The sequence below is a fragment of the Vigna unguiculata genome, chromosome 10, assembly GCF_004118075.2.
Source record: "Vigna unguiculata cultivar IT97K-499-35 chromosome 10, ASM411807v1, whole genome shotgun sequence".
Classification (NCBI taxonomy): Eukaryota; Viridiplantae; Streptophyta; class Magnoliopsida; order Fabales; family Fabaceae; genus Vigna; species Vigna unguiculata.
Window position 1 is genome coordinate 185073 of NC_040288.1, and position 24430 is coordinate 209502.

The following is a 24430-nucleotide window of genomic DNA, read 5'->3' on the forward strand; positions in this document are numbered from 1 at the left end:
GTTGATTGTATAACAATTCAACTAATTGAATACATTCATATCAGAACTATATGCAGCAAGCCTTTTAACCTATTAAAAATATTTTAATAGATTGAAAAGGACAAACACATGACACAAAGACATTTATACAATGTCGTACAAGAAAATGTCCCATTAATAATCAATTTTAATGACAAAAAGTTGTTAATCCCTATAATGACTAATTTAGATACAAATTTACAAATTAAAAAATTATTGGTTACTAAAATAATCATTGTTATAAAAAAAAATTATAATTGATCACTATATTTATTAACAACTTTTATTCACTAAAATTAATTATTAATAAAACATTTTCTTATAATACCGATAGACTTTATTATCGGTTTGAGAAATAAGATATTGGTTAATGTTCTTCTAACCAATATTATTAAGATAGTTGGGTTACGTTGGTTTCTTTAAGAAATAACTCTTATGTAATATGACAATAAGAGTGACATTCAAATTGCTCGTAAATTAAGTCTTTTATTATAAACATATGAAACTTACTGAAATTGATTCTCATTTCACTTCCATTTTTAACATAGAGTCACTGCATTATTTTTAACTATGCTTGTTGTTGATTCATTTACAAAATCTCATCCTATTAAACATTTTCATTTTCTTGATGTTTCGCATTACGAATTCAAAGAAGATGTTAAATGATATTATACATGTTAATTAAGAATAATTTAATATTTACGCTCTTGTCATATTTATATATTTATAGTGTTTTATAATCACTTTTTCTCGTCCTTTATGTTATTGTTACCGATTAACTTCAGTTGCTTTGACAATAGGCATGAACACTTTAAATAAGACGACATAACCATTAACTGGGCAAGCACTGGTTTCTCGAGTACAAGTCGAAAATAGCCATTAACTAAGTTGTGAAGGTGGTAGAATGTAGTAGGAGGTGGAAAGTACAAGGTAAAAATACTAACTAAAATACGTGTGTTCGTTTTGAAAACTCAATATTGAAGAACACAAGCTTCTTTGATGAGCTGTGACAATAACAAAGCAAAGACAACCTTAACAGATGGATGATTTCAAGATATGAAATACATGGGATTTGGGAGTTTGAAAGTGCGTTTGCCCGAACATTCTCCTTGAAGATCACTCCACTGGTCTCCAACATTTCCCCATATTCTGTACCCTTCTCTTTCTATCTCCTTCCGAATTGCTGACTTGTATTTCACTGCACCTTGCCCTTTGTATTCAGGACTCCTGCACAAACCAAAACTCATAAACTCATTTTCTTTTAGATTTAGAATAGTGATTCGACTCCTGATCATTTTAGGTTAAGAATAATATCAATCTCTTATATGATTGGACTCAGGTTTCTCGAGTAAACCTTCCCTCTAAAAGCTCATAAAAAAGTTATGGTTTATAAGTCTTATTTCACTGTTACAAATCACCATTTGCGCAGTTTAGCAAGTGATTTTGTTAAAAGTCTTGATTGACTAATGATTAAATATTAAGAGGAGGTTGAGCAAGAGTTTTCCATTGACGAGGACAAAGTCCACCAAAAGTGGTGGTGGATATCTGTGTCGTTTGTTTGTTCTTGGGTGTATCTTGCAGCACACCAAGACGAAAAGTAAATAAAGAGGAAGCTTTCTTTATGGATTTTGCCTGCACGGACGTTGACCAGGACAATACGGAGAAAAAAAGTGTCATCTGACCAAGTCTTTTGCCCTTTTTTTCTTCATCCATATCACACCATCAAATCCGTTGACTACAACCACAGCTACCACTGTTAATATATAGGTTACGAGTTCAAGTCTTCTGCTAATACTATAAACTTAGTTTAAAAAAAAAGTTTCTGATTCAATTTTCTTCATTAATAAAATACTAATAGTAAATATGTGTCTGCAGAAAAAACATTTTCAAATATCAGTGCTCGTATTTTCTCTTCTTTAGTTTTATTTTACTAACGAAACAGTGATTAGATGTTCAGTTGACGTGCAAACACAGTTTATGCAATTAGCTTTTCACTCTCTTTTTGAAAATTATCAAACACCTTTAAGCACATGGTCACTTAGACCGGGTATTTGACACCCACATAACACACATAACAGAGGTTTCGATCGTTGAAAGATATATAACATATGCCTGTCTTCTTTTTTTTAAATGAAAAAAAAAACATAATATAGTTTTTCAGTAAACAATTAAGTGCACCTTAAATCATAATGATTCTAGTAAATAACCTTTTAAATGAATCAGTGGGTGGACATTACAGAAGCACTCAAAACACAGATATTAATTTTAATGTGCTATTTTCCTTCCTAATGGCATGACATTACATGCACTTTGATATAATATTTTTGGTGTCATCACACACATTCATTCATGGTTCACCAAATAAAAACCACCTGTGGAATTAATATTTTTCATTTTATGTGGTTAAGTGCTGGTTTCATGATGTGATATGATTGTGAAATTCATGTGGAAGGTGGCAATAAGTTGGAATATGAAAAGAATCCAATGGCAGTGGAAAAAATGGACTCAGAAATGCACCATCAATGTCTCTGCACATTTTCCATGTCCTTTTTTCTTTCTCACACAATAGTGCGTTATTGAATGTAGTGTCATGCATCACTAGCTGTAAATAACACAAAACAGCCAGATTCCAATGCTTTCAACAATGGACTTTGTCAAACACCACACCAGACATGTCTCCAACCCTCCTCTACGGTGAACAAAATGACATGTTTTTCACAAAATGGTCTTGTAAGATTTCTAAATACTATAAAATCGTTTAGTTGATTAAAAATCTCCGATTTTTTTCATATTACATCTTGGCACCTAACTCTACCCGTTTTAGTAGTTGCCGACCTGATATGCATGCACCATGCCATGAACAAAGACATGTGTGATTCATTGGTGAGACCAAACCAAAATATTGTGAATGTAATTAATTAGCCGCAGACATCGCCGACCTAGTTGTTGAGTAAGTCTAGGAATAGACATTTTTGTTAATGAAAGTGTTGATGTTGTATTAGAAAGAGTAAAATGATGAAGTGGAAACAGCATGCATGTGGTGGAGTATTATTGGAGGAAGAAAGTTTGACCGGAAAGGAAGAGAGGAGTGTTTCTAGGAAGTTACGCAAAGGTCAACAAATAATTGGAATCCTCGTCACACCATCAATTACGCCATATCTTTTATCCTCTCTCTGTCTTCTCCCATTAAATAATTGGAAAACGGTGTTTTCTGTCACGAGTTTCATAAAAAATATTCATAGGACTGAGACATTTATGAGTTATTATTATTATTATTAGATTAACACACACATGCATCATGTCATCATAAACAAATTGCATGGAATAAATTATAGTTATAACGTGGTAGCTAGCTATATCAGTATTTTGTTTGTTTTCCATAAATGAGTTAGAAGAAGCGTGTCAAATTGTTTCGTATAGATGCTCTTCTAGCAAGCATAGGAGTCCATGACAGTGAAATATATATATAAATTTTGAGATGTGGATCGAAGAGGTTAATAATGAAAGAAGGTTTTTGTGTAAGAAATACCTGAGAATGAGACGTTGATAGCCAACGAAGCCTTGGGTGTGCAAGTTGTGAGTGGTGATTGCAGAGAGAGTTGCTTGGTCTCTTCCAGTTAGCAGGAACAGTTTGAAGCCTCTCTCTTTCAAGGTGTTAAACAATAATCTCACTGCAGGATTTGCCGGGCACATTCCCTTCATAATCCATGCCTTGAATATGGTCGAGTCAAATGGCTCACACCTGCAAGTTTTATTCATCATTTGTCGACATAATTAATCAGTATTAATTATCCGGTTAAATATGTTTTTAGTCTCTGCGATGTTATTAAAATTTGTTTGTTTTTCAAACTTTGATATTCTCAAATTTAAAAAATAGTACATACGGTTCTTCTAATCCGATTATATCAAATTATTTTGACGTGTTAAATGACGTTTGAGATTAAAGTTTCGATCGTTTACCATTTGACACATTTCAGTGCTAATATTATCTCAAAAAAGGTTAAATATATTTTTAGTCCTCAAGATTCAGTGAATTTGGAATTAGTCCATCTTCAAAACTTTATACCAATTTAGTCCTTCATTTTTAGAAATGTGTAGATTTAGTTTTTTCTATCAAATTTTGTTAAGTTTATTTGATATTTTAAATACATCTTATGATAATATTTGAGTTAACATTAAAGCAAAAATGTGTCAAACATTATGAAATGCGCTTGAAACGTCAAATCAAACAAAATTTGGTTAAAAGGTCTAAATTCATGCATTTTTAAATATGAAAAATTAAATTGGTCAAAAATTTTAAAGAGAGATTAATTACAAATTTTGGTGGTACCAAAAAATTATTTAAACCTCTCAGAACTAGTTAGTGTGTGAATGGAAGAAGCAAAGAAAGTGGGTTACGTACCCAAATCGCTTGGCTTTGTAGTAAGAAACGTTGGAGATGCAAGTGTCATCAACATCAAGAATCCAAGCATCCATGCCGTCAGAGGAAAGTTGAATCTGAGAGGCATAGATGAGGATGTGTTCGACGACGAGGTTTAGGTCACGCTCGTACTGTCCTGCACACATGTAGTTCTGAAGGTGGTGGTAGCACCGAGGTGGCACCGTCCGCCATGGACACACATTGTTTGCTTCCACCGCCACCCTCCAACTCAGGCCAAACCTCTCGTTCTCCTCCTCCTCCGCACTCTTCTGCTGATGTGGACGACCCTTTTGGCTCACCACCACTTTCGTTAACAACGCCAACAAGTACGTTAGTCCTGCAACTATTGCTTGCAGAATTCTTATCTTCGACATCATCGTTCTTCACTTGCTACGTGGTTAATGATGGATTAGTGTTTCGAGGAAACCGATGTTTTGATTGGTTGGCATGAGGAAGAAGAAGAAGAAGAAGAGCGTTGGATTTTGAGGGATAAGACTGTGTCTTTTAATCACAAAGCTGATGGGTCCCTCATCGAAAGTTCATGGAAATGGGAACGAAAACCACTTTCTGTTTCCCTTCTCTCTTTCCACAGCAACAATCATTTGTTTTTACCTTTATCCTTATATTTTCATGCTCTTTCATCACACCTTCTCATATTATTCTAATTACTTTTCCTTTAAAATCCAAATTTCCATTTCAATTCTTTCTTTTACAAACTATATTTTTTGTGAATATAATTAATCAAAAATAAAATAGTATGTTTATTATATTATTATCAAATCGATCACTTGGATGTGAAAGAGATATATTAAACCTATACCATAAATAAAAGGGGACAATCTTCCTTTTTATAGACAAGTTTTCTGAAAAATGAAACTAATTTCGAATTAAGAGCACACAGTTTAAATAAACATTTCTTTTTGGACCATTGGGGGAATGTCAATGATACAAATATATATTAAAGATAAATAGACAAAGTTTGAATATTAATATATAAGAAAAATACATATCACGTGCAATGTCATCTTTTAGTTCTTGTCACCCTATGACGCATATAATAATATGGATTTTTTTGTTTTTAATTACAGTATTACGTGAAAATATTTGGTAGGAAATTTAATAAACTTTATTGATTAACAAGTTTTAAGACATTTTGATTGCGTCATGTAGCTGCCGACTAAATTATATTATATTGTGAATTGTTTTTATTCGTGTGGCGTGAGTGTTTTTTCCGTATGGAATTACGTGTATTTTTTAAACATGAAAGACAACCTTTTTCCAGTTAAATATGATGACGGTTTAACATTTTTCTCTTTAAACAAACAAATTAAATTATGGTCTTCTTAAGTCAGTCAAGTTAACTAAAATAAAAAATAAATAAATTGTGAATGTATAAGTTTTTAAGACCCACATCCGAATAAAAAAATAATAGTCTTATAACTATTCAAAATTTACTTTTTTGTTATTTATTAAATTTATCACATCAATCATATTTTTATATTGTTATTTAATTTATTATTTAGTTTTACATTCGAGAAATGTGTTAAAAATTACACATTCAATGAAGATAAAGATAAAATGTACTTTGATCTCTCTTAAAATCATCCCTTAATTTTGTCCGTAGAATTTTTGCTATTAGTATTATGTGTGTGAAGAAGTTTATCTTATCTTCATGGAATATATTATTGCTTTATCCTCATGGAATATATTATTGCTTTATTTTTCTCATTGCCAAGACTCGACTTTATGCTTTTCTTATATTTATATTATTAATAACTTATAAACTTGTATATTATAATTTAACTAACAATGAATATTATTTACTTATCAATATGTACAATGAAAAATTATACATCTAATTGTGTCACCTTTCATTTCATTTATTTATTTATGTATTATAAATTATCATTATTGATCAACTTAACTATTAAAATAAGCATTGTTTTTGGTTCTTAAGATTGTAAGGTAAAAGTAAATTAATCAATACTAATTAATTTAAGGATTAAAATAGTATCTTCTATGCCATACCAAATTAACTTTTAATTAATATATTTTCAATAAAATTTCCTTTGTTTACGACAGATTCATGACATTTAATTACACAGTAGTTCTAAAAAAAATTATTATATATAAGAATTTTTGGCATTGGACTTGGTCAAAATGCAAAATATGAGTTAGCGGTCACACACATAGATATAGATATTAGATATTTAAAAAAAGAAAAAAAAGAAGAACCAATTTCATCAAAAAATATATGCTTTTCGTGACAAATACTACAAACAAATATATATGATATAAAATTTTGGTCGGAGAAGGAAGACACGAGATAAATATGCTTCTTTTTTATTTTTTTTAGATAGGAAGAAAAAAGAAGGTAAAACAAGACATTTTTTTAATTACTTTTTTTTTCAAGTAAAGTTTTATGTAACAGAGAAATATTAAAATTAAAACATATGTTTTAGTAAAATTTATTAGTATTATAAAAAAACTACATATAGTTTATTTATTAATTAATATTCTCTTTCTCGTTTATTTAAATAATTAGTGAAAAAATATTTTTCTTTTTCTTTTTTTTTCTTTCAAAACACTATATTTTATAAAATTATTCAATAAAAACTGTATTTCTAACTAAGTATAGAGAAACGGAAAAAATGTACTGTTCATCCTGGCCTAAGTGTGGATTAGAAGACCATTCCATTAAAATCAAATAAAAAGGAAAACAGTTCAAATTTTATTTTAAAAAATTAATTTAAGTGAAGTAATAAGCTAAAATAATAAATTTATTACTAATTTGGTATATATAAATTTTGTATAAAATTAATTCACCTAGCTTAAGTTTAGATGAAATAATAGATTTGGTAGATTTGTGGGGGGAAAAAGTTACTAATTTGGCAAATAGTATGGTAAATTTTTTGTGGCAAATTTTAAATCAACGAGTTTATTTGCACGGACCTTTTCATGAGTTTTTGTTTAAATCAACTCATATATAAGGTAAAATAAACTTTTTTGAAAAAGTAAATCTCAATGATTGAGTTTGTTTCTATTATAATACACAACATATTTTTAAAGCAAAACTTAACTAACATAAATTGTTTCTTCTAATGCATAACTATTAATCTTTTACCTTTCTTAATCTTTCCACTCAAGTATTGTTTTGAAGAAAATGAAAAGAAGAAATTGCTTAACTTTCATTATAATAATGGAGAGTACCTAACTTTTGAAGACAAGACTATACTTCTATTTTTCCACTTCTCCCAATCCTTCTATCTTTATCCCTTTCCTTTCTTTTCTTTTAAATAAATTAACTTATAGGAATATAATACTCGCTTAAAACTAAAAATTAATCACTTAATTACATTGCTTTAGTTGACCCATATTTTATAAGACTAATCATATTAGTCTTTTTTTATAAGACATTTTATAGTCTATATAATTTTAAATTTCTTTTCGTTCTTTTGTGTCTATTAAATATTACAAGTATTTGCGTTTTGCACCCATGATTAATGAGAACATAATTTTAAAAGTTTAGTCTCTAATAATGATGGCAAATTTGATAAATTGGTAGTATTATCTCAAAAAATCAATTAAAATAATTATTCATATTAACATAAGTGATTATGTTGGAAGTGCGTCCTCTTAACGAAGATAGTATGATAAATATCAGACTTTAGTTATGAAAAAAAAATCTTAAAAACAATCATCCATTAATAATCAATTACTATAATCTTTTTTTAGATGTGTTTATGGTTCCTATGGATAAAGAAATAAATGTAATAAATAAACACTTTAATAAAATATTTATTAGATTTCCTTTCTTTATATATATATATATATATATATATATATATATATATATTAACTAGTAATAGTATAAATGAGAAAAAAACCAATTAATCTTATCTTAAACTTTAAAATAATAATAAAATAGAAACACAAATCCCTAAGAAAATGAGGCACTAAAATAGAAAACTAAGATGGGCAGAGATAAACAACATTAAGCTCATGACTCACAATAATTAGTCAATTATTGGTTATAATAATAATAATAATAACAACAATTGTTGGTCTACAATTGATCGTACACGTTATCATTAATTATAAAATTCATGTTTTAGTTTTCCTGTGAAGAAAAAGAATTGATTGTTAAAAAAAGAAAAGTTCTCATATCCAATCCACAAGAAAGCAAAAAGTTTGATTTCTGGATATTAGTAAGTTAATTTTTTATTATTTTCAATAATTATAGCAATGGATTATTCTTCAAATTATTCTATTCCAATTTTGAAAATGTAAAGCTGCTACAGTGTAAGAGGCTGATGGAATTTAGTTTCATACAGATATTAAATGCATCTATGAATTTTTTTTCTTACTTTTCTTTTTCTACTTTCTTTCCCTACATCTAAACAATTTCAACCTTGGTACTAAAAATCTCTTTCTATTCCTTTCTTTTGAATATTCGGTCTAAATATTTTTCTGTATTCCTTACAATCTTTTATGGTGGTGGTCTGAGCACACCTAAATGAAATCACGAGGAGAGACTTGGTCCAGGTATATGCCAAAATGGATAATAGATTCTGGATAACCCCTCCCCTTCCCTTCACCTTCCTTTGGATCACACCAAAACCAGTTCTACTTTCCTCGCTCCTTCTCATCATTCTTCCTAACTCATATTTCCACCCTAATGTTGTAGACTGTTAGATTTATTAGCATGTGCACACTGATCTACCCATACCAAGTTTCTTTTATTTTTTTATTTTTTTCATTATTGTTTCAATAGAAAAGTGTCAGCGTTTTATAGCCTTACTCTCAACAACAAAATGGGGGGATTCAGACTTTCATGTTTCTGAACATATTGAAAATATAGAAATAGTGTATAGAGTGCACAACCAGTGTTACCAACTGCAGATAGGTCCTAAAAAATTCCATTAGATTGTCTTCTGTGCCTCAAGTCGCTGCAACTCGGCCAGTCTTTCTGCCCACTCCCTTTCCCTTGCAACTGCAGCCATTTTACGCTCTACCCTCTCAATATTTTTCTTCCGATTAGCCTCTTGCAGCTGAGCTTTCCTTTTCTTCCTCTCCGCCTGTATGCAAGAGTTCACATTCAACATTTATCCCAATACAAATATTTGGACTGATAGCATACCTAGAGAAACTTCTAGTTTACAAAACAAAAAATCAATTCAAACATCGGTATTTTGGTAAGTTCTAAAAAAAATCGCTCTAACCTCCTTAATCGCGTTAACAAATTTTGAAGTGGATACACAATAGACCTTTGATTCACACTTGATAGTCAATTATTTGCCAAAGAATCCGAATATATTCCAGTTATTTTCAATGAATAAGCACATAGTGGTCTAATACAGTTAAATATAGACAAAAGTTCACCTCATTTACAAAATTTGAATTTCTAAATGGTGATTATGGCTATAGTTTTTTCTATGGAACTCGTTTGACATTCTATAGCAAATAAACTTACCACCAAATATAGTTGTACTTAAGACTTGCACACCATCTACTCTAGCAAAATATAATAGTACCTTTCATATCCCATGTTCATGAAGCTTACACGATTAAATGACAAAATGGAATTCTCAAAAGAACTAAAGGGATATAGTTAAAAATAAATGTGATGTCCATGAATAAAAAAAAAAAAAAAAAGACATGCTCTCAAGGGCTAAGAGTTAGTAATTTCAAGGGCCAAGAGTTAGTAATTTCAAGGGCCAAGAGTTAGTGGATTCACATGGACTTGTTATAGCTTGTGACAAATGACTAGATCCTGTATATCTCCCATAATTGTTTAAAACTCACTCACCTAACAATATTATACACATTCACGAAGTTCTAACCATTAAATAAGATGACTCTCAACAACAAACAAGTAGCTTTATCCAACTAGGTTTACCCTCTTCACCATTAAACAAGATGACTCCCACAACATGAAATGAAACTAATTCAAAATAACAAATTTCTAACACAATCAGCAAGTACCATGAATTTTCCTATCCATTTTCATTTCCAATTGCCCGTCCCCCTCCCTCTTTTCAAAGCATTATTACATTTAGAAAAGAGTTGTCATTTTCTTCAAATGTAAACAAAAAGCACACTCAACATTCATGAAGTCCCCAAAGTTCAATTTGCACAGAGTAAGGGGAGAGCGCACCAATATAAAGGCACGGCGCTGCCTCATGCGTTTCTTCTCATTTCTCCTTTTGACACTCCCCTCATTCGGCTTATTTGGAAGTATGGGTTGGCCAGGTGTATATTGAACCCAAGCATAAGGTCCTGAACCACATAAATTGTCTCAAAATTCAAGTCAAATTCAAACTCAAAAGCACAAAAATGCACACACCAGACGGTCTCAGGCTGGCCCTCTTTCGACGAGATTTATCAGAGGGTCGTCTCTTTGGGAAGCGAGTGTCTGTCAAGCTGTCTGTCAAGCTATGGAAGTGATTCCAGAGGGGAAGAATCCACTGGGGAGGTTTACAGGGAGATGGAGAAACAGGACAAAACGATGTCATCGAAACATTGGTGGGCATTCGAGAAGTCAAGGTTCTTGATGATGCAAGTGACAGAGGGCGAACAATGTTCCTTAGGACTCCTGCAATTCCCATTTCTCTCTGCATTTAATAGAAAGGATTAATTCATGTGCAGAGCAAAGAAACCCATGTACTTTTCTTCTTAATAATAAACACTTCAAATAAATATATCCACAGGAAGCACCAGATAGTGAGCATCTATCAGAGATGCAGACTGCAATCATAATTGGGGAAAAGAAGATCTTTGCCAGCTATGCTCATAATTTTAGTACGAAATTTTACAGGATAGTAAACAACACAAATACAAGAATTCCAAATTTCCGCACTAAACATGATAATTTGATAGGGCAATCAAAATATAATGTTGCACCAAAACTATATAAGACCAAATTAGAATAATTACAATGCTATCATAAGTTTACTGTTGGATATTCATATCAATTCATATATAGTCAAATTACAATACATAACTGGATGCAAATTTCACCTGACAAATTAGTTTTACTAGGTTAAGTTAGGCCAAAATTCACTTTTCTAAGATGATATCATAGTATATCCTAATAAGATTTGTTGGGTCTATCGTGTCAATCATTATCAGACCACTTACAAATATCTAGTCCCATGCTCAAGATATAAAAACTTTGGCGTGAGAGAGTGTGTTGGAGATCTCATATTGACTAGAGATATGTATAAATTATAAGATATAAATGGATACAAATCTCACCTTATAAGTTAGTTTTTAAGGTTGAATTAGGTCTAGATCCACTTTCTAAGATCAATTCATAAACGTATTCCCTGGATGATTATTGTAAAACCTTACGTTTCCCTTAGCACAACTAGAAGCACCTTCAACTATCACAACAACATACCCTAAAAATAAAAGATTGAGTGAAACAGAATATCATATATAACCACTAGTCCCATTTCCTAGAGGAAGATTGTACACCACATTATAGCAACCATGGCAGAAAAAGAAGAAGTTACACTAAGAAAATTGTGCACCAAAAACAATAAAGAGAACTAGACATGTCAAAGTGACCCAACCCGGCTCACTTTCTGGTGAGCCAGAAATTTTGTAACCCGGCTCAATCCACCACGGGTTGGTGGGTTAAGTGGGTTGGCTCACCAACCCACCTAATTTTTTTTTTTAGTATTCAAATATTTAAATAAATTTTTAAGTAACCCATGAGATGACAATCATAGTAAAATCAAGAACCAATGTTTTGATCATGCTCACCACCAATATATGAAAAATTATTTCCAAAAAAGTATTCATTAGTCTAAGAAAGCATGGCTAATATTACAAATTTTCTGTCATACTATTCAACAAAATATAAATAAAAAAACTATACATTTTTTTCATGCTAATTTAGAAAAAAATTGTTTGTAAGACGGTTACTTGAGTAATTTACTATAAAGATTATAGTTAAAAATTAAAGTATCAACATATATATAACTTGACAATCAAATTAATTAAACATTCAAACTATCCAAAAATAATTAACCAACATTCTAGCATTTAAAAATATAAAATTGTGAACAAATATAATAGGAGTAGTAAATAATTATTAAAAAAATTTAAAAAAATTTAAAAAAAATTAAAAAAAATTAAAAAAAAAATTGTAAAAAAAATTGGTGGGTTAAGTGGACCAACTCACCTTCAACCCGGCTCGAGCCTGTTTAACCCGTGGGTTAAGTGAGCCGGGTTGAGTTCAACCCACTTTTGAAAAAGTTGAATTTTTCTCAACCCAACCCGGCTCGAACCCGTGGTGAACCGGGTTGGCTCACGGGTTGAAACTCATTTTGACATCTCTAAAGAGAACTCTGACAGTTTTCTCCCAAATTCATCAATATTCAAGTTAAATAGAAAGGAAAAAAAGCTATATGGATCAATAAATATCATTAAAAATTCAGCGCAATTGAGAGTGTCCATGAAAATGCTGCTCAGAACATCTGCATGAGTCGATGACCATGAAACAATTTCACACCACATAATCATAATTTCAAAAATTTCCTTTACATTTTATCTATCGCAGACAACAATACCAAATAACAGAAACATTTCCTCTCTCGAAAATATGTGCATGGATCAAATTTGTTTAACTCTTAGAATTGTTCAACAAAAGTCAAATAATATGGAAAATGTCTTCAACTTTCATGGGTGCAAAACAGAGATTCAGGTACACACAGCTTCAGATAAAACTGGGATAGTGCATAAACGAATAGCTCTGTGAGATGATTTTTCCCATTTGCTTGAGTTAATAAAAGAACCAAAAAGTTAGATTTTCAGCTTTCACAATAACTGGGTACTACTTATAAATAAAAACACACATGCTGATGTAAAAAAATGGAGAAAGAATAACAACAAAATAAAAAATAAGTTGCATATGCGTTAAAAGGACTTATCAGAAAACAGAACACAGTTAACGAGTAATAATGACCAGAGGAACAAGTGAACAATTAACAACAGTGCACTGACATTATAGCACCAAACAACTGGAAAATATCTAAAAAATCTAGAGACCCGGAAACCGTGAGCAGAAAACAACTACATTGAAGCAGTCCATCAATCCGGCATTTAATCAAACAGTTTATGAGCAACCAAATAATCATCTGGAGAGCAAACAAAAAGTGTTAAAAGAGGTAGTGAAAGCAACGGAAGGTGGAATCGGTACCGAATGGGAGAAGTCATCCTACAATAGTAAAGTGAAATCAAAATCGCTGATGAAAGGAATTTACCTGGTGTTTAGGGTGGCGAATCAGGCAGCTGCAATGCAATAATCAATTTGACGAAATGGTTAAAGCAAAAAAGGAAAAAAAAAAACAGAGTGATATTGAAGAAGAAAATGAGTAACAGAGAAATTATAACTGTGAATGCTAATGCGAAGAAGATGGAAGAACAAGAGAATTGAATACAAGTTGTTGTGTCTAGGTAAAAGGACCCTTTGTTTCGCCTTCCTTTTTTTATTTTTATTGTTCTGTTTAACTTAGAACTGCAGAATCTATTCACTTCAATTTCTTTGAGAAAAATATTTTCGAAATTGGTCCAAATGATAAATTTATAGTTAATAAATATTTTTAAAATATAATCCCAAATTATCATATAATTATATTTCAATTTTCTATAGAACAATTTAAAATGTAATATAAGATTATATTTAAAAAGGTATTTAAATTAATTAAAAATTTAGTTTGAAATATTTAAATTGAGTAGATATTAAAGCTTCATTTGATAGTTGGATAAAAGTAAAATAATGTAATAAAATTTTAAATTCTTATAGTATGTAATGCTTTCAAGTTTAGTTAGTAACTTCAACTTAACTTATGAAACCTTTTTTTTTTTAAATACAAGTAATTTCACAAAATATTTAATTTATCACTAATACATGTACATTATTGTTAAGTTAATGTTAGGAATTTAAACCATTAAATTGCTAAAGGTTAACATGTAAGAAGTATATATTTATTTAAAATTTAAACCCTTTATCCTTTGTATATAAAATAAAATAGTCACATATAAATCTATAGTATAATGGTAATTGAATTATATATTTTGTATTATTATTTAAAATATTCATTTCACAAAAGTTATATAATTTCAACAAAGTAACTATATGAATAAAATAAAATTTAATATAATTTTGTTAATATTAATTTACATGACAGCATATATCATAATTTTTATTTAGTATTATGTTATATGGATTATAGTTATAATTGGGGTTAAATATGATATTTATCCATTAACTCTCAGTAAAGATTAAAATTAATTTATATTCAAAATTTTGACTAAATTAGTTTATCATCGATCTTAGAATTACGTGAATTTAATTCTTTTAATCAAACATATTTTATTAAGTTTATATGATGTTTCAAATACAACTATGTAAACAACTCAAATATTATCATAAAATATCATATTTGAAATGTTAAATAAACTTAACAAAATTTGGTTAAAAAAACTAAATTTATGCATTTCTAAGATTGATGGACTAAATTGTACCAAAATTTCCAGGAGAAACTAATTCTATTTTTCATTGAAAGTTAAGAGACATAAACATATTTAACTTAATTTAAATTATAGACTTATATATATATATATATATATATATATATATATATATATATATATATATATATATATATATATAAGGGAGACGAGGTATGGGCAAGAGACAAAAGACACATTGGATGTTTCTAGCGGATCAGTCCTAATATACTAGTTGGCTAGAATAGTGATCAATTCATACGAGTACTTATTTGTAGTTGAAAGTGTTTTTCTCAATATGGAAAGGACACAATCTTGAGAGAAAGATTGTTAAATTGGGATTAGGTTTTATTGGTTTTTGTCTTTTCGGTGAATTTTGCCCCTCTCTAAAGACCCAACACGTATGAAAGGATGTACTGCATTAGATTTGTTCTTTTGGTTTAGTGTTACAATTCCTCAGTAAACAGAAAATAGAAAGTCTGATAAGTACGTGCCTCATCAGAAGATCGTCATGTAAGGGAGAAAAGGTAGTGCACCTCAATTGGTTTCCTGTCCAATAGGGGTGATCATGGATTGGACTTTTAAAGATCCAACCTAGATCCATTTTAAATCGAAATAATTGGATCAAATTTTGGATCCAAATTCATTTTTTTTAGTATAACTAGTTTGATTTTTTTTAAATCCATATCAAAATATTTGGATCGAGATTTTAATCCAAATCCAAATATTTGGATCAAGTTCAAAATCCATAATCCATTTTTTATGAAAGAAATTTAAATTAAATTTTCTAAAAATTGTGTTGTCGGGGCCGACCTGATTGAATTTTCCAGAATTTCGCTTAGGCCGACTCGACCGAATTTTGGATGCGCCGACTTGGCCGAATTTCGACTGGGATTGACTCAACCAAATTCTTCCAAATTTCTGTTAGGGCCTACTCAGTCGAATACGACCAAATTTTGGTCTCGACCGAACTCAACCGATCTACGGTCGAGACTGACTCAGTTGAATTTTGACCAAGGCCGATTCTTGAATTCCAGTCAGGACTAACCCGTCTCGATCTTTGATTTGGATCGACTCATTTCGACTTTTAATCTGAACTAGTTCATCTCGACCTTCAATCTGGGTTAGTCCATCTTGAACTTCAACTGAATCCAACTAAACAATTACATTCTAAATTTGTATTGAATATTTAAGATTTTCCGTATTTAAAAATGTGATTCAAAGAATGAATATTTAATTCAAAAAATATATAAAATATATATCATACCGAAATTCATATCAAATAAAATAAATTTTAAATAGATATAATTTTTTTATAAAATAAATCTGAAATGAATCGAATTGACACAAAAATGAATCAAATTAGGAAAAAATAATTTTTTTGTGCACCTCTACCGTCAAATTGTTCTTTTCTTTCGAAAGTAATTCCCCATAATCATTCAACAATAATAAAACTTGAATCAAAATCATAAAAGAAAGATATCAAAGATAAGTGCGAAAAAGTAGAAAAAAAAAATCATAATAAACACTTGGTTCCATAGATATTAATTACTAACTTATACAAAAGACTTGATGCAGTCACAAACATGATCAAAGAGGGTGATCTTACATTACACATCTTCAAACATATAAAAATAATTATGGTAAGATTAGGGAACAAAGTACATTGGATTAGGAAGCTTGAAAGTACGGTTCCCCAAATAGTCTCCCTTAATATCACTCCACTGGTCTCCCACATTCCCCCATATTCTGTAACCTTCCTCTTCTAACTGCTTTCTCACATCAGATTTATATTTCACTGCACTTTTCCCTCTGTATGCTGCACTCCTGCAATTTGTTTCACAACCTTCTCAGTTAACCTCAACATTCTCAAATGCATGCAAATTCCATTTCTCTTACCTCAAAATAAGCCGTTCATAGCCAATAAACCCTTGATTCTGCAAGTTGTTCTTGGTAACTTCACCGAGAGTCTCTTCATCTCTTCCAGTGAGCAAAAACACTTTGAAGCCTCTGTCCACTAAAATGCTAAACAACCTCAGCACAGAAGAAATTGCAGGGCACCTTCCTGTCATGGCCCACTTCCTAAAGGCATATGGGTCATAAGGATCACACCTGCACACACACCAACTTCTTGTTTTACCACCCTTGAATCAATAAAAATCCATGCTTTCACTCATGGGTGGTTGCTTACAAAGTTAAGTTAAGACAGAAGCAAATAATTAACCTGGTTTCTCAGACAGACCAATATCTGGTTTGCAAGAAAACAAAAAAGTTCTGATAGAAACACAAATTTGAATGAAACTAATTCAAGCTCATTCAAGATGATTAAAGAATCACTTCACATACCCATAGTTTTTGCTTTTGTAATAGAAGATGTTGGAGAGGCAAGTGTCATCAACATCCAAAATCCAAGCATCGATGGCGTCTGGAGGGAGCAATGTTTGGTTGACATATCCCAATATTTCCTCCACTATCAAATCCAGGTCCCTTTCGTACTGTCCATTCAACATGTAAGTCTCCACATATTGGGAACACTGTGGTGGCACTGTTGGCCATGCAACCACATTGTTTGCTTCCACTGCCAATCTCCAACTCAAGCAAAAGCTCATTGCATCCTCTTCACCAGACCCAGATGACTCTTCTTTGCCCCTTTTATGGCCCCTTCTGCTGCTCATTGCCTCTGTCTCTGCTCCCAACATCAGTAACATCATCACCATCACCACCCTCAACAACTCTCTCACTGCTCTCTCTGCCATTCACCCACCTCACTGTGCTTTTTCCTCTTTCACACTATACCTGCAACATTCAACACATTCTCCTCAGCTTTTCCACAAACATCACTTGTGCACGCACAAGATAATATTATTCATGATAATGGCTTGCAGCAGAAGCACCACCAGTACCATATATATATATAGAGAGAGAGAGAGAAAGAAGTTCCTTTTTTTTTAAAGCACTTCAAAATAATTAATTACTTGTTTATGTAATGAGATTATTTTGGAGAAGAGAATATATGCCATGTCAATTCAGAAGAAATAAAATTAGATTGTTTGGTGTTGGGAGGGGAATTTCACTAGGTATAGAACAGGTGTGTCAGGATTCCAACATTAGGTGAAGGGGAGAAGTGCAAGGTGATACACACATGAATACATGCACATAGATGCAATGTGACCACGAATTTGAGGTTGTAGGACAAGTGCAAGGAACATCATATTTTACTTCACAATAAATAATAATAATAATATGGTGATATTTAGTGTTTATTAATGAGACAGGGTAAGGTTATAAAAATATAAAGTTTGGAAGAGTTCATATTTTTTATTGGAGTTTAGGGTTTAGTGTTCTAAATGGAATCTAGTGTTTTACTACGCTTGCCATATTATATCAAAGGGATTGATAAAATCTTCAAATTTAACTTCTTCGTTTTTATAATTTTGGAATAATAAAAGTTCTTATGTAAACGTAATTAGAGTAAGAAATGAACATGATTAAATACAAAGTTAGCATAGAGATTGGAGAATTAACATGAGCTGAAAATAGAATGTCTGGCCAAATATTAGCCACACCTGAGTCAAAAGCAAGGCACTGAGTTGAAAAGAAAAAGAGAAAGAAAGCTAAAGATTCTTGCAATTGCAACTCCCCATTTGATAGCAAAGATAAACCTATCATAGGTGTTTATATAGAAAGGACAAAGAGCATGGGAAGAGAAGTGTAGAAAAGTATTATGCATGCATATGCATATGCAAGTTCACACTAACATATGTTTCCATTTGATTGGGTGGGGTTGGCGTCAGAGAGCAAAACTTTTTGTGGAGCATGGTGGGTTTGGGTTCCTCGGACCCACCATAGTAATGTCTTCATCGTATTCCATATCTCCAAGGTTAACATATTTTGTGATTGTTTTTTCATCCACAACATCAACCATTGGTTTAGACAGTGGATATAGCGTCAGAAGCCACATGTGCAATGTTTCACGCCAACTCAACTCTCTTTTGTTACTTGTGTTAGAAAAGTAAACTTTAAACTTAATTGGATACTTGTAAAAATAAAGTTTAGAGTTTAGGATTTCTGATATCTATATCTATGATTAATATAGGATTTCCGACACCTCTTACTCGTCCCATGTTATTAATAATATGGTTAACACGTATTTGTGTATTTGTTTTGATGAATTTGACCAAGTTTAAGGTAAATAATAAACCTCTTTGAACCAACACTTATGGTAAAAAAGATGGGTGGTTATAGTTGACTAACATAAGAAAGAAATGAAAAGAAAGAACCAATAGAAATGAATTTTCATGTGACGAAGATTATTGTGAATGATGATGACCAAATTATATAGATCATGCGTATATCCCAAATCGGTTGTAATTAATGAGAAAAGTCCTTGTCTTCTTTTTCGTATGATCTTCAACAACCAACTAAAGTTGGTATTGGAATATTAGTGCTCTATTTGGAAGCTTTGACATTGGTTTAGAATAAAAATGGTGGAGATTTATATTCCTAGTGGGTAACGGATTCACTCTATGCCAATGAGGGTGGAGAATATAGAGGGACACGACACCTAAAAAGTTCCTAAGAAAGAAAGTGTTTGACATTTTAACATGTTGTGTGGCACCATCATCTTGGATTCGACCAATTCTTTCTTATTGTTAATAATAAGAGAGGTTTATGTAAGCATATCACACTACAAGGTGGTCAAAAGCAACCACACCCTCCATAATCAAAATTCAAGCAATAATGAAAATACTATTTAATATATATTTAAATGAACTACTAATTAATATATTTAAAGGTAGATTGTATATTAATTAACAAGTTAATCAATAAATCTGATTTAGTTAATTGAGCACGAATCAACTATTCTATAATTTTTAGACATGTTTAATTTTTACTAATAAAAAATAAATAAATCTCAAACAACAATCTTATATAAAGTAAAAAATTTATTTTGTATGATTTATTGTCCAAGTTTCAAGAATGTGACAATGTTTTCTTTCAACAACTTATTCTTTCTGAAGAGTGTTAGTACAAGTATGATGGAGAATACCATTGGTGATAAGTGTACTCAAAATCTTTTTTTTCAATCCTTTTTTAATGGATTCTGCCTACTTTTGTAAAATCTATCCAGATATCAAGAAATTTAAGATATTTTCTTTTGTAATTTAAAAACTACTCTTCCATAACAGAGGTTAAAGATATGACAAAATGCAGAGCTAAATCAGAACTAATAGATGAACCCAAAATGGGTGATATACAACACGGTTCGAAGAAAATTCTTTCTTCTACTCCCTGCCATAAAAATGTTTATCAATAAAATAAAGGCCAAGCCAAAATATAATTCTGCCTGTGGATATGTATGTACAAGTCTAAATTTTAACCGTGTAATTAAAAACTATTAAGGCATTGGCGTAAACATATATATCCCAATGCTTTCAATCCATTTCAGTGACAAGGATCATTAATGATAAGAATTCTGTTTCGAGAACTTGAACTCATAGAGTAGCATTCCCATTCCATTTAGAAGAATGTTTTGTAGGATCTCTCTTCCTTGTATTAGGACTATAAACATAATGATCTCTGATCAATAGATGAAAGACATGACAAACAATTGTTTGGAGGAATGCCGCAGTCTTCCAAATCTTCATCATCCCTTTTGGAGTTCTCATCCACTATCGAAAATTCATCAAGAAAAACAGGTTTATGTGCTTCATTTACACTTCCCTCTCCCTGCACGTATGATTAATCACAAACTTAAGTAAAACTGGAATTAACACAGTCTGCCCAGCTCCCTGCCCCAAACCCATGTCTAAGAGAGTTGATTTATCTGTTTCTTGAGTTAATTAATAGTTAAATGAGTTTAAACTTATCAAAAGTAATTTCATTTCAGAATTACATCTAAAGAAATAAAACAAAATAGTTAATAATAGCCTTTTGAAAATTGATTCTTAATAAGTGGTAATTATGTTGACTTACATTGATGGTTGGGAATGTGTGGTTGTTCTCGTACTCTTGCAAGTACCTATGTAATGCCATTTCAAATAATTGAACATAGTTTATGTTAATTATACGTTCATATTTATTATTCTGGATCATAGTTAATTGAGGAACTTTGTTAATTAGGTTAATAAATGCATACCCAGCAGCTTGGTCGTTTGAGTTCCATGGTCTCCATTCATCCACAATCTTATATCCCAGAGATCGAATCCAAGCCTCACTTCCAGTAAGTGGTCACCACTGTCATGAACCATCATCATACATACATAAACAATTGAGGAGGTTAATTAATTGATTAAGAATTTCACAAAAGTAATAAATAATTAACCAATTATTTCCAACTATAATTAGTAAAATTGAAGGTCATATATAACTGAAAATAATTAGTGAAATTGAAGGTGATATCTTTGAAAAGAAAGCACATAAGTTGAGCTCAATGACGAGAATCAGTTAAGTAGCTAAGGTTGGCATTGCGTAGTTGAGGTGCATCATAGGCATATGTCGAAGAGTAATAGTTTAAGCCAATAAAACTAAATGAACCAGTAAGGAGTCTAGCTTACTCTGCAGTAAATTTTGGCAATCTTGTTCTCACAAGTGATCTCAAACTTTTTGTTAGTGTCATGCTCATTACTTACTGCAGCTTGTACATGCCTTTGAGTAACTTCGACTGCATTCCAATTTGATATCATTCAATTTATGTTTGCTTTCAACTATAAAAATTAAATTCAAGCACACTCGATCTCTCAAAAGAACCGGACAATGCATCACTTGTGATAATTACTTGATAACCATTCCAGCAAACGTTTATAGGAGAAGATAAGAAAGTAAAGTTGGCTCCTTCCGAATTCTATATCCACTTCCTGTTTCTTTCAACATCTTTGAAAGACAAACCGGTATTCTAACATTATATGAACACAACATAATTCTTCTAACAGTTCATATCTTTCAGCTTTCAGTCTCACAAAAACCAGAGAACACTCACTCTCACTCAAAACCAGCAAGAACTGGTTCAGTGACTCGCAGTCCAAGCAGATCCTCCTCTATCCTTACCACAAGACCATCTTCTCCCATAACTCGTTCTCCATCTGCAGCAGGACCTTCCACTCCAACCTCACGCCAAACTGCAACACCAAGAACACTTTTACCACGCTCACTTCCCAGTTCTACAAACTCATCACCATCAAATGAAACCAACAAAACCCGAACATCACAAGGTTCAAGGCCATCCACTTCAAGGTCATCATCATCCATTGCTGCAAACTTCCATTCACCATCTGCCACTTCAAGGTCTCCTTCATGGCCCTCTACTCCCTCTTGCCGCCATTCTCTGCCGCCTGAATTACCTTCAGCCAGACGTGTTGCATGCAAGCCAATAGTTCCACCTGATTTTCCTCTTGAAACACCACCAAACCTCAGAACAACACTGCCTTCTGATAGACATGTTTCTGCAGGAAGGTCTCGTCCTGGTTCTTTTGTTACACATTTTAGAAAATATGGAGACTAAAAAAATCTTAGGACCTATTTGAGATTTTTCAATAAAAACATGAAGCAAGAGAGTATTTTAGCCTATAAATTTTGGACAAACTTGTAGACATGCATCTATAACAATTATCCTTCTATGTATCTCAACACACAGACAGCCTTGGCCTTTCATTTTGTGCCCCTGAGTTTTAATATCTAACACACACATAATAGAAGAAACCAGGGCTTTAAATACATAAAAAGTGTCCTACACAGCACCACCATTAAACTGCCAATAGAATTCACATCTCACACACAGAGAACATGTATCTCTACATTATTTTTCTAACAAGAAGTATGTACTACCAAGAAAAACAAGACAAGATTTAAGGATTTATCTGATGCTCCAAAACCCACCTAACATCCCACCCCCACTACCCTTCTAAAACTGGTGTGGAACAACTATGTCATATACATAATGGATCTCAAAGCCTGTAGTTAAAAATTTAGTATATAAATGTAAGTGACATTCTTTTCCAAGAGGACATGATCAGAAATAAATGAAAAAAAATACTAGACAGAGTTCTTGAAAGCCAAGAACCATTAGTGGTTTGTAAATAAGTATTAAGACAAATTTCATAAATAGTGTACTTCAGTTCATGGATACATTTTAGTATTGAGGGCCAAAAAGAAGAGTGTTATGACCATGATTATCAAACTCACTGGTTCCGATTTGGCGAATTCCAAGAAAAATTTTATTTTTCGCAAAGGAAATCGTTTTAGAGCTCACTCACCAGATTGGGTTTCAAACATGGTTTCTTGTTTCTTGGCTTTTGCTTCCTTACTATGTTGCGAATACATCTCACTGTCACGTGCTTCGTCTCGTGTCACCATTGCTCACAATCTGTCGCCGTCTCACCACCGCTCGTTGCTGTCACTCGCCATCGCACGCCGTGGGTCTCCATCGCTCTCGTCCGTCACAGTGCTTTGCGTGTTTCGCAGTGTTTGCGTTTTGAATCTCACGACCCCTGCACTTCGCGCGCACAGTTTTGAACTTTATATTTTGGTCTTACCCGACCCATAAGCTTTTTGTTGCATTCGAATTTGGGTCTAATTCAATTTTATACTATAGATTTATATTTTCCGCTTAAAAATAAGATGATTTTTTAGTTTTATTCTATTTTTTCGCATGATTTTTTTATAGTGATCATAATTTGATCTTGTACGTATTTTTCATTCTAATAAACACTATAATTTGATTTAAATTTCCGGTTGTTATTGATTTATGAAATTAAATACATTTTTTTATACATTAAATTTTAAGATTATCATAGACAAAAAAAACTATCATGAAAATTTAAAGTTAAAGTTAAATTTTGTGTGTGGAACTAAAACCAATTTTATGTGCATGATCATGTAATAATGTTTGAATGGTAGAGAGAGAGTGTAACTTAAGGAGCTTAACTGAGTTTGAAAGCTTTCATGGTTGCTTCATCAATTAATACCCAATCTTAAGGAAAAGACAACCCCAAACAATGATAATACAATGCCTTGGAAGTGGGTTAAAAGTCTCCTTCACTTTACATAACCAAATATTACACTTAAAGAAACTATGGTTGGAAAAAGGTAATGTTTGTGATGACATGAATCATGTGCAATGAGTAATACAAAACTTTTAACTCATGTCTATTACATATTATGGTTAAAATTTAGAGCTAGTAATTATTTTTCTTCTACTTTTATAACTTTTTTTAACGTAAATAATGAATAGATATATTGATATGAAAAATGTTATATTATCCATATGAACTTATCTAATTAAACTTTATAAGGTAAAATTTACGATTATATATATATATATATATATATATATATATATATATATATATATATATATATATATATATATATATTAAAATTTGCATAGTAAGTGAGATTTTAAATATTAATACACCAAACTAAATTTTAAATATTATAATTAACTAAAATAATAACTAACTTAAATTTATTAGA

General features: G+C 31.4%; 3 protein-coding genes across 4 annotated transcripts; all 3 read right to left on the reverse strand.

The window, feature by feature from the left end:
* Positions 1–828: 828 nt before the first annotated feature.
* On the reverse strand, positions 829–5073 carry LOC114166981 (acid phosphatase 1-like). Its single transcript, XM_028051870.1, has 3 exons — positions 4421–5073; positions 3548–3760; positions 829–1245 (listed from the first exon to the last, which is right to left on the reverse strand). The coding sequence occupies exons 1-3, from the start codon at positions 4813–4815 to the stop codon at positions 1068–1070; spliced, it is 786 nt and encodes a 261-aa protein (XP_027907671.1). The 5' UTR covers positions 4816–5073; the 3' UTR covers positions 829–1067.
* A 4170-nt stretch (positions 5074–9243) lies between these two features.
* On the reverse strand, positions 9244–13967 carry LOC114166178. Its single transcript, XM_028050861.1, has 5 exons — positions 13841–13967; positions 13711–13738; positions 10785–11052; positions 10596–10717; positions 9244–9516 (listed from the first exon to the last, which is right to left on the reverse strand). The coding sequence occupies exons 3-5, from the start codon at positions 11044–11046 to the stop codon at positions 9361–9363; spliced, it is 540 nt and encodes a 179-aa protein (XP_027906662.1). The 5' UTR covers positions 11047–11052; positions 13711–13738; positions 13841–13967; the 3' UTR covers positions 9244–9360.
* Positions 13968–16462: 2495 nt separating this feature from the next.
* LOC114166453 (acid phosphatase 1-like) lies at positions 16463–18664 on the reverse strand. Of its 2 annotated transcripts, none has more exons than XM_028051188.1 (4): positions 18526–18664; positions 17306–17755; positions 16859–17071; positions 16463–16786 (listed from the first exon to the last, which is right to left on the reverse strand). In XM_028051188.1, exons 2-4 carry the CDS (start codon positions 17713–17715, stop codon positions 16609–16611), a joined length of 801 nt encoding a protein of 266 aa, XP_027906989.1. In that variant the 5' UTR covers positions 17716–17755; positions 18526–18664; the 3' UTR covers positions 16463–16608. The 2 variants fall into 2 exon arrangements, with proteins under 2 accessions (XP_027906989.1, XP_027906990.1); XM_028051189.1 differs by lacking the exon at positions 18526–18664 and adding an exon at positions 17935–18149.
* Positions 18665–24430: the final 5766 nt, after the last annotated feature.